The sequence below is a fragment of the Aphelocoma coerulescens genome, chromosome 12 (assembly GCF_041296385.1).
Source record: "Aphelocoma coerulescens isolate FSJ_1873_10779 chromosome 12, UR_Acoe_1.0, whole genome shotgun sequence".
Lineage (NCBI taxonomy): Eukaryota > Metazoa > Chordata > Aves > Passeriformes > Corvidae > Aphelocoma > Aphelocoma coerulescens.
Genome location: NC_091026.1, coordinates 11747559 through 11761182, shown reverse-complemented (window position 1 = coordinate 11761182; position 13624 = coordinate 11747559). Strand labels below are relative to the sequence as shown.

Genomic DNA, 13624 nt, shown 5'->3' with positions numbered 1-13624 from the left:
CTGCTTTCCTCTCTATCTTTAAAAGAACTTCTGAACAACAAAAAAAAAGCCATTTATTAAAAATCTGCTTTCAGCGAGGAGTCAGAGAAGTCTGAGTTAACTGCTGAGTAAACCTGCTAAAGCCAGTGAAGGCCAGCAGTGACCAGTGCTTTCAGCAGGAGCCAGCCCTGCCTGACAAGTGTGTCCCAGGCACATGGCACCAATGCTGAATTTGGCACTGGGAAAAAATGTGGCCATGAGATTCTGATGTCAGCAAATTTGTTGATGTTCCCGTGGCTTTCAGGAGGGCAAACAAACGGTGACATGGATAGGGCAGGAGGAATTTAACTCACTGGGCAGAGACGGGGTCTCAGCCCTGTGGACAACATCTCCTGCCAAGTGCTGTGGCCAAGCAGCAGCACCTCTGCTCACTTTTCCCTGACCCAGGGGAGCAGTCCTGACCTTGCATCAAAAGAAACCAAAAAAGGCAAGGCCAGAAAAGAGAGGCTCAAGCACCTGCTGAATCCTTCTGTGCTGAAAAGCAGCAACAAGAACTTTGCCCAGAGCCCTGTGCGGGTCCTGGGACACTCATCCCAGGGGGACCAAGTGTCTTCAGTAGCTCTGCACTTCTCTCTCTGAGAAAGGCAGCAAGAAAACACATGGCAAGTGGTTTGGACGCTTTTGGATAATTTTAGTAGTGTTTACTGTCACATAAAAATGTCCCCTAGGACTTAGCCAAAGACCAGCCTGGACAGGCACCCACTGCACGGTGAGACAGTTGCAATCTCTGGCCATCAGTGACGTGGATTTAAATAAAGGAGTAGACAACAAAATATGCAAAAAAAATCAAAGGCCGAGTTCAGGAGCAAATCAGTGCCCTTGCTGTCCCTATAATAAGCTATTAAACTCCTCATTTAAAAAAATGCTCTTTGAGGTGTTGAAAAAAGGCTTTGTAAACACTAAGTCTGAGTTAATTTGTGTTTAAATATTACTTAACAATCCAGTGTAACTATGGAATTGTTTAATTCTAAAAAAGCCAAGTGACAGGAATGTAGCTGCCTGTATCAGAGATATAATAATAAAAATTAGAATAAATATTGACCAGATAAAAACCTAATGTACAAATACATAAAAATACTACTCTTGGAATTGATCCACCTACATATAAATAAAAAAATTAGAGCTATTTATGATTCATTCAATAGGATTATTCCCTTGCTTCCTGTTTCCAAACAAAGCAATCAACCTCTGAACAAAGTAAGCTTTATGGACAAGATTGTTACTAATTGCACTTGCAAGAGCTATGCCAATTGCAGCCACCCAAGAATCCAGCAGTGCCATCAATGTCATTAGTTTTTCATTAGCCCTTCTGAAGTGAGATATTTTTCTTAAAGACTTAAGTCCCAGAGCCATGTGATTAGAAGATATATTGACTTTTTCATTTTAATAGGATGTTTGCAGAAGAAATCTTTCAAATACTATGCAGGTGAATTAAAAGCACTCAAAAAATTAGAAAGAAATATCCAAAGTGCACTCAGGTGACATCATTATTACTAGAATCTGATTAGCTTTAAGCCTCATAGCTGTCAAGGCCTGATTCATTATTTTTCCATGGTAATTCCCAACTAATCTGTCTATGTCTGTTCTATGTGAAAACACATGGTCACACCTGCCCTCATGGACTAGAAATGCACACAGGAAAAATGTCTTCTGTTTTGTTTGAGATACAGTTACAAGCTATGAGGATTTAGCTTCTACCTCTGCATGTGCATAGCTGAATGTTAATGGGAAGGACACTTCTGAAATAAGGGAGGAACCTAAGTGTTTCAAAATGGACTTTGACAGTTCTGTCAACCTCAGCCTGAAGCTACAGAGGACAAATGCAGGATTGCAACACCTAGAGTTCCTGCGGGTGAAATGGTCCACAAGACTCTGGAGATGGAGTTCTCCAACTTCTCTTGCCTTTCAGTGAGATTTGGGAATGTATGTGTGTGTGTCCTTTCAACAGGACAAGGTACTAATCCTACTCTAGTGCTGTGAGCAAGCAAAACTAAGCTATGAAAAATACATAAACACAGGCAATTTGCATTTGAATGAAAATAAAGTTCTGAAAAGAAGGATGGAAAAAATTCTCGAATCAATGACATTCTGGTCCCTAGATAATGGTGTAGTTATCTTAGTTCTAATCTCAACTCAAATGGATTAGCACACTCTAGGAAATGTGTTTGCCGCCCTGTTAATCAAGACAGAGTAAACAGTACAACCCCGGCTAACCCTCACTGCTCTAGATTAAAGCCCAGATCAACAATGTGCTTATTTTTTCTGGCAATTATGGGAAATCTTGTTCTGTTTTATCACTTAGATGTTAGCTGATTGGGTCTGCAGAACTTTGCTCACACGCTGGGCGGCAGTGCCCACCACCACTGCCACCAACACCATCGTACCTGACTCTGCCACATCAGCAATGTTCACCCCTTGCTCTTGTGCCATGAAGCCCAGGACGGAAAAAATTGCGAAGCCAGACACAAAACTGGTACCACTGTTCAGGCATCCCAGCAGCAAACAGTCCCTAAGTCACACATATGTCATGGAGCAAGTTAATTAAAAAAAAATTAACCCATTGTCCCTACTTTATTTACATCATTTAGCTAAAACACTAAACCCCCTTGGATGGAAACTTGCCTATAGCAGTTGTATTTGTACTTGTTGTAGCTCCCCAGGGAAGTCATTGCTCCTAAGCAGATTGCATATGAGAAGAAGATTTGTGTCCCTGCATCTATCCAGACCTAAAGGGAAAGATAGAAATACTGTTATTACCAGCATTGTTGCATTGCAACAATCAACACAAACACACAGTTCAAACTAAGCAAAATCAACAAAATAATTGTTTCCATTGAGGGTGAGAGCTAAAGGACCAGGGAGACAGGGAAAGAGAACAACATCTTTGCAAGTCTGGCTTTCACAAGGAAAAGAAAATTGTTAGCATCAGAACCCAGAAGAACATAATCTCTACAATAGTTCCTGTTTCCCCTCCCCAGAGATGCTCAGTATTTCTAGTTTCTTAGTCATTCAGCTGATCCTTCCTGTTGGCACAACAATAAACATGTTTCAGTGCAATAGGAAATGCAGAAGTATTTATAACATTGCTCATTTCTCTTGTAACTCATTTCACTTAGAGTCAGCCAACAGATTCCTTAAACTGAGGATGTGAAAAGCTTGAGAAACAGGTTTGTGTATTTGGTTTGTTTATTTTTCTAGCTTTCTTGTTGTTTTTGTACCTGTTCAAATGCAAAATAAAAAGCCATAGGGGTGGGGGGAAAATAAGCAAAATACAATGCACTTTATAAGATACATATCTGATCTTGGTCTCATGATTCTTTGTCCTGATTACATTAAAAAAAAAACCACATACAGAGTGAAATAACTGTACACTATGAATTTCTTGTCTAGTAAATACCTAGCAAACTATCAAAACACATCCTCTGAATCCCATCTGTTCTTTTCTTTCTGCGAATTCAAGTCTGCTAGCACCAGTGGAAACCACCAAGGAGTCTGAGTAAGTGAGAATGTAGACTGAGGACCATTACCTCCTCCCTCCCACCATCACTTCCCAGCACCTTGCTGACTACTGTCTCCTCGGAGTGATGCTTTTGCTAGACCGTGGGTGGGAGCTGGCCTGCTCACATGAACCTCTCCAACATTATCTGCTGACACTCTGGTTAGGCTAACAGTAGATCATAAAAATTATAGAGTCCCATAAAAAAAGACTAAACCATAAAATATAATGTCTCCTGTGAAAAGGGTGTCTTGTAAAAGAGGGCAAGACTAGAGAAGGAACCAAATTTTCACTATGTTTCTTTCAATTACACTTTTCCTACCTCAGTTCTTTAGCGACCATTGGAGTTTTATTTTAACCAAATACTCATTAGAAAGAAATAGCAAAGACAGATGTTATTTCCTATCACTGTGACCAACATTTTATTATTTTCAAAGATCCCTTGTTCTCTTTTTCTTTTCAGGGGGTAATATTGCATTTTTTTTTCATTTCTCACATGAACGCTATTGGCTAAAACGACGCTGATCTGCTCAAGTGTCCCATACTTGTGCTCTGTGAGCAGCCAGAATTTCCATCTATACAGAAAGAGTCTGGCTCCCACTAACCAAGGCTAAGCAAACAGTAGTTCCTGTGCCTCAGAAAGCATTTTCTCCACCTTTGCCTGAGTTTTCAATCTTCTATAATTTCATTCACTTCTCTCCCAATCTCCTATTGAGCAGAGGGAGATAAGCGACACTGGTACTCACAGTTGTTGCTTGTTGTTCCATCTGTGAAGCCCACGTGTCTCTCCTTTGAAACTAAAGACTATCCTCATTAAAAAAATGCATCTCCCTTACCTTACCAACAAGAAAGCTGAGATTGTATAACGGGACAGAATCTACCGCCTCAGAGTCCTTTGACACAAAAAAAATATACACACGCATACACACACAAACATACACATGGAAAGATGCATTATCACATTTAACAGCGACCTTCTCAAGCAGATCTCTGGAAAATATAACCCAGCATTAACATTCATGCTGTATTTGGACCTCTAAAGACCGTGGAAAAAAAATTGTTTGTCACTACATCAGCACCATCACCCTCCACCATCCCCCTTTGCACAGGAAATCATCCCGCTCCCACTCCTGGTTCTGTACCTGTGGGTCAGCTAACCGTGAGATATCAGGGTAAAGATAAAACTTGATGCCTTCTGCAGCTCCAGGCAGGGTCACGCCACGGATGAGTAGAACAAGAAGCATGATGAATGGGAATGTGGCAGTGATGTACACTACCTGGAAATAAGAAAAGAAAAAAGGAACGTTTAGTCTGTGGCAGCCAAAGCTCCAGAACCAAGAAAGGTCTAACAGCGGGAGTTCAAAGCCCCCTCATACCTAAAAAGGGCCCAATCTGAGTTTCTGTGTGTACTTTTAGTTTAATGGTCTTTAACACCTTACTGCCTTAGGTCTGAAGACAATGCATGGATCCCTCCAGAGGCCCCGGCCAACGGTCAGGTCACTCAGACATGATTTTATACAACTCATGACTTTTGCTCAAATTCTGCCTTTGTGCTGTTTGTCCTCCTCACATGACAAGTGCACCTCTGCCAGGGAAGTGAAAAGGTTTACTCACTGAGGCCCCCTGAAACATTATTACCTCATTCTTTATTGGAACTTTAAAACTTATGAGCTGCAAACTGTTTCGCAAGCTCTGCTGCTACCTCTGACCTTGCTGTGCAGCCCCACTACTGCTCCTACAGTCAGCTTCACCAGGGACTGTGTTCAGAGATTAAGGTAATTTAGTCTGTGCCCCCCTGTGTCCCTTCCCATCTCCTTGAACACATCAAGCCCTTCAGGTTGGCATCAGCCTCAACAGTGGTAATTTCCAGTCCTGTAACTTCATTCTTGCCCTTGCTGCCTATTCAGCAACATCATTATTGGAAACTAAGGCTCTATTCATCCAGTTTGAAAATACATCTTCATTATCTTTAACCTCTATTCCCACTCTCTTTGAATAACAGCCTACTTCTTCTCTTCTTGTTATCTCCTCATTCATTTGATGAAAGAGCCCTTTGCTTTCATCTCCAGCACGAGGGTTAATTGAGCTTGCATTTGGACAGTTCTATCTTTAGACCCACACTTTTTGACCTCTAACATTTTGCTTTCTTTGCTCATCAGTGCTTTCTCTCATTTTTTATATAACTGCTGTGCTACAGTCACTACTGTCCAAGAAAGGGCATTTTTCTTGGAGTCAGATGATTCCCCCAGGTAATTACAGTTGGCTGCCATGAGTTAAAATGTATTTTTGTTTTCAGAATTTGCTTAACTACTGCAAAGCTCCCAGGATGCTCCATTTTTCTTCTTAAGTGTGTCCTCTGAGAATAACGAGGAGAACTCAAAGCCTGCATTGCCATAATAATTCACAGAGTGGGGCTGATTTCATAGAATGAAAGGAAATTTTTTCATACATGTCCTTTTAAATCTCTCTTTGAATTTTCTGTATATTTTCCAGTGACAAATAACATGTATTGCACATTAGCTCGTTTCACTAAAACCAGAAAAAAAGGGGGATTTCTGCACCTTCTTATTTTTTTTAATAAGCCAGGCCTATGAAAAAAATCAATGTTTTCTTACCAAAAAAATAGACTTTGAGGTATTTGCAGGAACTGAATGAAAAAAAACTCACAGAGAGGTCTTTGCACTGCAGGTAGAAATTCTCTCACGATGCTGCAGGAATTTTTAAGATCAAGCACATTATCTAAAGCTTAAATATAACTAATATTTTTCATCATGATTTTGTGTTTATTTGTCCAATGCTTTTGCTAAAAGATTTAAAAACTACATCTTCCCCCCACCCTGCTCTCCAGAGCCATTAACACACTGGAAAGCAGGGAAGTGCTATAAACAACCCTCTACTAAAGTAAACTAGACTTCTCAAATAATTCAAGTCCTCCATTAGAGTTTACAGTTTACTTTTGTTTGACCCCAAAGTTAATGGAGTCAACCGGAGACTTTCCAATGGTTTTGTTGGTCTTTGGCTCCACACCCGCACGAGCTCTGATGCCGCCGAGAGCGGGGAGTGAATTCCTGACAACCGCCCTGTTTTAGACGTGAGACCATTCTGCAGGATTTGCAGAGAACACAGATTTTTAGATAAATGATTTTAACAGACCTGTTTTTAGCCTGTTATCTTCAGGGGAGTAGAAATAGCACTTGGAATGCCTCTCTATGCTACTGGAGCCTTTACTGAGCAGACACCAGGGTTGCCAAAGGTGCTGCAGAAATGTTCGCTTCCACCCTGCTGCTGCAGGAGATTTACTGCATCCACCTTTACTATAAAACTTGTACAATCTCCTCATTGAGTCACATCAATCAGAGGGAACAAAGAAACAAACATTTTTGTCAATGTGTGCTTTAGAGGTGTGGAAGCTGTTCTTCGGGGGAAATGTGTCAGGAATACAGAGTAAGGCACCAGCTTTTTAATGAAGCTCATTGATAAAAATCACAGAAAGCAAGGCAGAAACTGCAGCAAAGCAAGTGGTTTAGTCACCAGTGGAATTGATAAGGTCTGGCTTCCTACAAAGTTTTGTCTCCTGGTTGATTCTGCAGCATGCAATAAGGTAAAACTGCTAAATGATGCTCTCTCTGCAGCTGAGGCACTTGGAATTTCTCCCCCTGACTTTTTTGGGGTCTCATGAAAGATGAGTTCACACTGTGGTCTTTTTCTTAGGAAGGGCACTAATGGGGTCACTTTCTTCCACCTAGTTGAGAAGAAATGCGGGGAATTAGTACCTTGAGATCCCTCCTCCTCTGTCAGACTTATCTGAACATTGTCTCAAGCAATAGGTTTGAAAGTGGAGAATTACACAAACACAGTGACTCCAAAACTCATGAAAATGGGTGTAAAAACACTACTGAATGCAAGGGGGAATAATGTTATGCTTCACACTAAGTGACTGACCAAGACTTGCACTGGGGCAGGATGTTCAGGAGTGATGCAACTGTTATCCTTTACAGGAAAACATGTTTCTGAAGAGCATGTGATGGGACTAAACCCACAAGCTATGCAGGATCTTTGTTAGTGGCAATGCTCCTGAATGAGGACCTAAGTTTAGTCTTGTGTGTCTGCACAGAGCTCTTCCGTAAGCGAGTGGCATTTCAAAAATGTTGTGCATCCACCAGTTTCCACTGCCCTAAAACATCCCTACCACAGCTATGTTAACATCCAGCCTGCTGCACTGGGATGAACTTGACTGGAGTAAGAACACAGACATGCAGTGCAGAACACCACCCATCACAAGCCTGAGGCCTTCTGCACTCATGACATCAGTGGGATGCTCATCCTCCTAGAGCCAAAGTGGTGCCCAATCCATGCTTGTATCTGCTTCTTAATGCCCTTCCAGTAATGGCTACTTGACTCACAGGCATTTTGGGCATTTGTAATGACTTTCAAAAGTCAGTTGAATATGAATTCTTCTCTTACTCAGTGTAAAAGTACAGTTTTTCCTGGAAATGGTAAATATCTTCAAGAACAGCATTACTTAGTATTCCTAACATCTCTAACTGCAGTGATTATAAAATGGGTAAAAGAGCACTTACTTTCCCAGTGGATTTGACTCCTTTCCAAATGCAGAAGAAACATATCACCCAGACAAGGAGGAGACACAGTGCTAGATCCCACTTGATAATACCAATATCTTCAATTCCTGAGGACAAGCTCAGCACATTACGCCTGAATATTTGAAAGGAAACAAAACAAGAGAGAGATGCAGGAGCTCAGTTGATGCAGACTCTAGTTGTGATGGCTGAGAATACACAATGGTGTGCAGGGAGGCTGATGCACAGACATATCTCTGCTCTCACTGACTTGCTAAGTCAGTGGCTTCTGTGCCCAAAGCTGTGCTTTGCAAACCTACATCTCCCCTGTGTCTGTAGGACTCCTTAATTCAATATACTGCACAACATATAAAAAATTTAAGCTCTTTTTAGCAGCCCATGACCACCCCAATATCAGATAAAAAAGTATTTGCTCTCTTGAAGATCCCAGACAAACTCTCCCCAGTGAAGCCACCTGGCAGCAGTACACACCATGTCTCCATCATGGACACTTGCAGCTGACCTGTATGCACACATTTTTGATCCTTTTCAGTTCATTAGCAAGGCTGCCATGAGGAGGAAAGGGGAAAAGCAGTGCAGCAGGGAAGTGTCAGGCCATGCAGCCTTGCAGGGTGAAGGCTGGAGCCATTATCTGTTCTCCCCTTGGGGCCCCCCAAACAAACACTGCCCGGGTGCTGCCACCTGCCCTCGGCATCCCCGACACCAGGGTCTCACTTAGCTAACACCAGATTATGTGGGAAACTTTATTCCCTCACTTAGGTTAATAAATAAAAAGTAATTCCTGAGCTGTGTCTTAAGGGAGAAACATCTGACCATTAGAAGACTCTGATCCAGGTGGGAAATACTCATTAAGGCTTCTCTCTTTTCAAAATTCCCATGGCTTATCATTAAATACTGGATTTAAACTATTTTAAAAATAATTTCATGCAACATACATAGTCCTCACACACTGCACAGACCTTGTCATACTCAACACTTCATTTGTCAAATATGCAAAACAACAAACTGTTTCTTACTGTTCACTGAGCTAAAACTCCTCTGCAGATGAACCCAGTAAACTCTGAAGAGTTACTGCAAGGTTTTTTAGTCAAGGAAAAGTTTGACCTCAATTAGCACAGAAATGCCTTGACCCAAGACTATAGAAGTGAACTTGCTACCTAACAAATATTTTTATTAATTATGAGTTAAATTTTATTTTCAGACAGCTATAAAAGTCAGGCACTTTCATTCACCAGAGTTGTAGAGAGCAGAGCCCAGAGCAGTCTGGGTGCTCTGCTGGGTCAGGCCCATGTGTGTGGGGTGCACACTTAGCGTGGGGATCCACTACAAGACAGACCACTGTGGTTTGGTTTTCCCCTGAACTAATGAATTTTTTTTTTCTATTACCACGGAAATAATAGTGAATGAAGTCACTGATTGAAAATTTGCAATTAGTTTTTGGAAAAAGCCCTGGATCGACCAGTTTAATAGGACTCAAACCCTCGCCCATCTGTTTTTGCATCTCTGTTTGCCAAACTCACTTGGATTACCTGTGTGACCATGTTCTCACACCAAATGCTTTCTTCTCTCTGAACGTGTATGCATTTTGTTATGGAAAAGGACTAATGGCACCAGACAGGGTAAGTCTGCCCTAATCAGCACAGCTATTCAACAGTTATGAGAAACCCCTCAGTAATTAATATTTGGCATAAAGTTGCAGTCCTGCTTCACCTGAGCCTAAAGAAACAAAGGAAAAACCCGCTGTGCATATACAAAAGAAGAAAATACATTTATAAGATGACAAAGTTCAGCCACAAACTTCAGTGCCTGTTTAAAAAATAGATGGCAATTTTCCAATCAAAGGGGCAGTTCTATTAAAAAGGCAATCTATAGAGCTGGCTCTCCAGAAACCGTGAATAATTAACTGCAAATGCCTTTTGGAATTGGGAGCTTTATTAATGCATTCAGCTAAGACTCCTTTGCTTTTTACTATGGAACTCAAAGCAAGTGGCCATCTCTCCTAGAGTTTGCCTCAGCAATTCCTTCAAGAATTTTCAAGGACACCCCAGTGGGCTGATGAGAGGCAAATATCTTACTTTTCTATGTAAAAATGTCAGATACCTCACTTTCCCATGTGAGGCAGCAAGCACCCTATGATGCACTTGGCCTTCTCTGCCCAGGGTTATCCCATCTCACAAAGACTGACTACTTCAAGGAATACACTCAGAATTACCAGGGGATCTTCAGCATTACAATTGTTTTATGAGTTCTAGCCCTACATGTTTTTGCAGAAGCACTGAACCTGGATTTGTGACCCTGCAAATTCAGGTTCAGGAAGGAGCATGAGCTGGGCTGTGCTGATAACTCTTCAATCTTGTTACATAACCCTTGTTCTACGGAGATTCAGCCAAGCCCACTCAGCTACCTTCACACCACTCACACACGGAGTTGTTACTTATTCAGATTTATAGTCTTGATGCTGTCATTAACTGTCACTCATATTTAATCAATGGGACAACAGGCTGGGCTGAGTTTGTTGTAAACAGGAGTTCCTGACCCCTGAGCACGAATATGTTCTAGTGTGTGCAATATGGAAATGTAACAGGAGCTGTAACTGTCTCTAAAACATAAACAAAAATAAAATGAAGAGAGTTATGCAATCCTTGAGGGCTATTCCAGCTCATTAATCAAGTGAATGCAGACAGGACCTTTCAAACCAGGAAAGGTGAAGCATCCTTTCATGTTGGATGAACAAGAATAATTAACACTGAAGAGGTTGTACAGAAGGATATTAAAAGGAGAATACGAAACAATTTTTAAAACTCTCAAGTTTGCTCTTAGAGGCAGAGACAGCTGCTCTAGATTTTGTTTAGTGTTTAGTGTTGCTCCCTTTAGGATTACGTGCCATTAGCATGTGATGGTCTTTCTTGGGATTTGGATGAATAAAGTCTGCTGATTACCAAATATTTATAAACACTTGGCCAGCACCAGACAATCAGAGGTTTTGTTCAACCATAATTACCCTGTTACACTTATCCCTTATGTATTAATATGTGTGTAAGCCTTTAAGGTTTTGGACTTTCAAATAAAATCTTCAGAAATAAGACCTGAAGCATGTGATACCAAGAGGTAAGTCTCCTGATATAAAGCCTGATTTCCTTAACCCCCTTTTATTGCTGCTCAAGCAAGCATGTGATTTGCACAGAACATTAATTCAAATGAACTGAAATGTCAGGCTGCACTATATATCCAGCCAGGCTGAGAAGTTCAACGTGAAGAGGTTAATGCATCAGTGTGGTCAATTATACCTGGGCAGCACTAGTTTTGCAAAGCAATACTGGTGAGGGCACTATATAAATGTCCTACAATAAAAATGGCATTGGGTTTCAGAAAACAAATACTCACAAACCCCTGAATTAAACTGGAATTAATTGTGCCACAAACCAGATGGATATCTTCAGTTAAAGACTAATTATTTACCTGTCCTTTCAATGTTGGTAGCTGGCTGGCTGGCTGGCAGCCAGCATTGTTTATGGTGGCAAGGTACCTGAAAGTTCTTAAAACTATTTTTAATTTCAGAATTGTAAAGAATAGTAGCATGGCTGGGGAAAAAAAAATGGGGATATTCAGTGCTTGCACCATGTACGAGCTATGCTGCTTTAATTACAACAGTGCTGCGTGATCTCTGCTCTTATTTGAAGACATCAACAGTTATTTATGCAGAGAGAACAGCTATTTTTAATACTCCTCTAAGTGTCATGACTCCTGAAGGCAGCTTGCTCTGTCAAGGACAGTTTTGCCCATGATGAAACAGTGAGTTATGGGCAGTATGTCTGTCCTAGTAGGATTACAGAGCCAAGCTCCTCCCTAGCAAGACTCCAGGGAAAAGTTCAGCTTACAGTGTCTAAAACTGTTGAGGACACAAGTTAAAGTGGTTGCAAAGTGCAGGGAGAGCTACTCCAGGAGCACTAATCCCTGAGCAACCTTTGCTCTGACTCTGCTACAGACACAGTGAGGGCACAGCTGAGGACAGGAAAGTGTGTGAGGATCAAAGATTTGTTGTCCAGCCACAGGCACCTCCAGCATGAGTACATCTACAGGACGATTTGGCTCAGCTGGCAGGAGAGTTTTCTGACTTGGTTTCTCTTAGAGGGAAGTTAACTAAAAGGTCCATCAACAACATGATCCCAGAGGGACATCATTCCCCTAGCCCATGGCTGCCCTGCCATAATACCCTTTATCACACACTGCTGTGTTACCCACAGAGAGCTCTGCTGTTCCCCAGTGCACTGGAGCCCTCACTCTTGTACAGTCCCTTTCCCAGTCCCTGGACCTTTTCCTTTCTGCTATGGTATCTTCAGTCTCCTGGAGTGGACATGCTGCCTGGGGCCCAGGGAGACAACTCGGCCCACAAATCTGTGCAGTACAGGAGTAGGAGCTTCCAGAGCAGCAGGACAATCCCATGGCCACATCAGGAGCCACCAAGCTCACGGCTGCCCCCAGGTACAAGAGGACTGTCAGCAAAATTACTCAACAAAAGTGGTGATGAACACAGTGCTTTGGGAGTCTGGGGGAGCAACTATTTTGGGGCAGCACTGTGCACCTCTGCTTCCTTGGGAGGCCTTGAGAAGACCTTTGAACACACGACCAAATCAGCCACTCATTTGGATTCAAGGCTTTCAGTGCCAAGTCATTGTGGGAGAGTCCAAAGGAGTGAGAGCTCCTTCCTCTTCTACTGCAACTTGCTTCTCAGTTCCCCCAAAATATCCAAAGGTACCATTTAACAATCGTTCTCCAACTTCCTCCATATTTACAAGGGACAAAGTAAAAAAGCCCCTCAGCATGGAAACACAGAGCTTGTGGTGAAAACTCTGCTCTCACAGCCTGCACCCCGCCCCTCACACCAGCCACCAGAGCCTTCTAACAAACTACCAATCCAAGATTCAATCTGCCCCTTTGTAGTTTGGCTCTCGTGTTACAAATTTTAGCACAGTTCCTAAGACTATTTTTTTCTAAACCTAATGCATGCCAAACATCTTCAGCATGAGCACAATTCCTGCTGGGGCTTTGGCTGATGCTTATTTTTAAAAATAGAGAAGTAGGTACAAGTTGATCAGAGATGAAACTGCACTTTAAACATGCTGAAAAAGCCAGGCTGGGCCAGAAACTGATTCTACCCTTAAGTGACTATCTGAGCAAGCAAACAAGTAAAAAAAAAAAAATATTAATAAACTATTTGTAGATACTTTGGATTTAAGTTTCCCTACAGGTGTCTTCCTCTGCTGCTATGTTTTGACACTTAAATAAACATACAGAGTTTTGAGGTCATGCCCGTTCAGAGATCATGTTATGCAATATGATTTAGAACTTGAAAAATAAGAGAGAAATGAGAATAAGAAGCTTACGACTGATGAAATTCAGGCATCTGGCAAAACAGTCTCCTCAGAGACTGCAGAGAAAAATGTAACAGAGATGACCTGAGGAACCTAGAGTACAGGACAATGTTCACCAC

General features: G+C 41.7%; 1 protein-coding gene across 10 annotated transcripts in view; it reads right to left on the bottom strand.

The window, feature by feature from the left end:
* The window catches only part of SLC6A6 (solute carrier family 6 member 6), a 57952-nt gene that overhangs the window by 16777 nt on the left and 27551 nt on the right, over positions 1 to 13624 (bottom strand). For all 10 annotated transcript variants that reach the window (XM_069028297.1, XM_069028298.1, XM_069028296.1 and 7 more), the window contains 4 exons: positions 8116 to 8248; positions 4678 to 4812; positions 2662 to 2765; positions 2424 to 2548 (listed from right to left, as the gene is read on the bottom strand). In XM_069028297.1, the coding sequence (XP_068884398.1) occupies positions 2424 to 2548; positions 2662 to 2765; positions 4678 to 4812; positions 8116 to 8248 (497 nt within the window). The remainder of the gene's footprint in view (positions 1 to 2423; positions 2549 to 2661; positions 2766 to 4677; positions 4813 to 8115; positions 8249 to 13624) is intronic.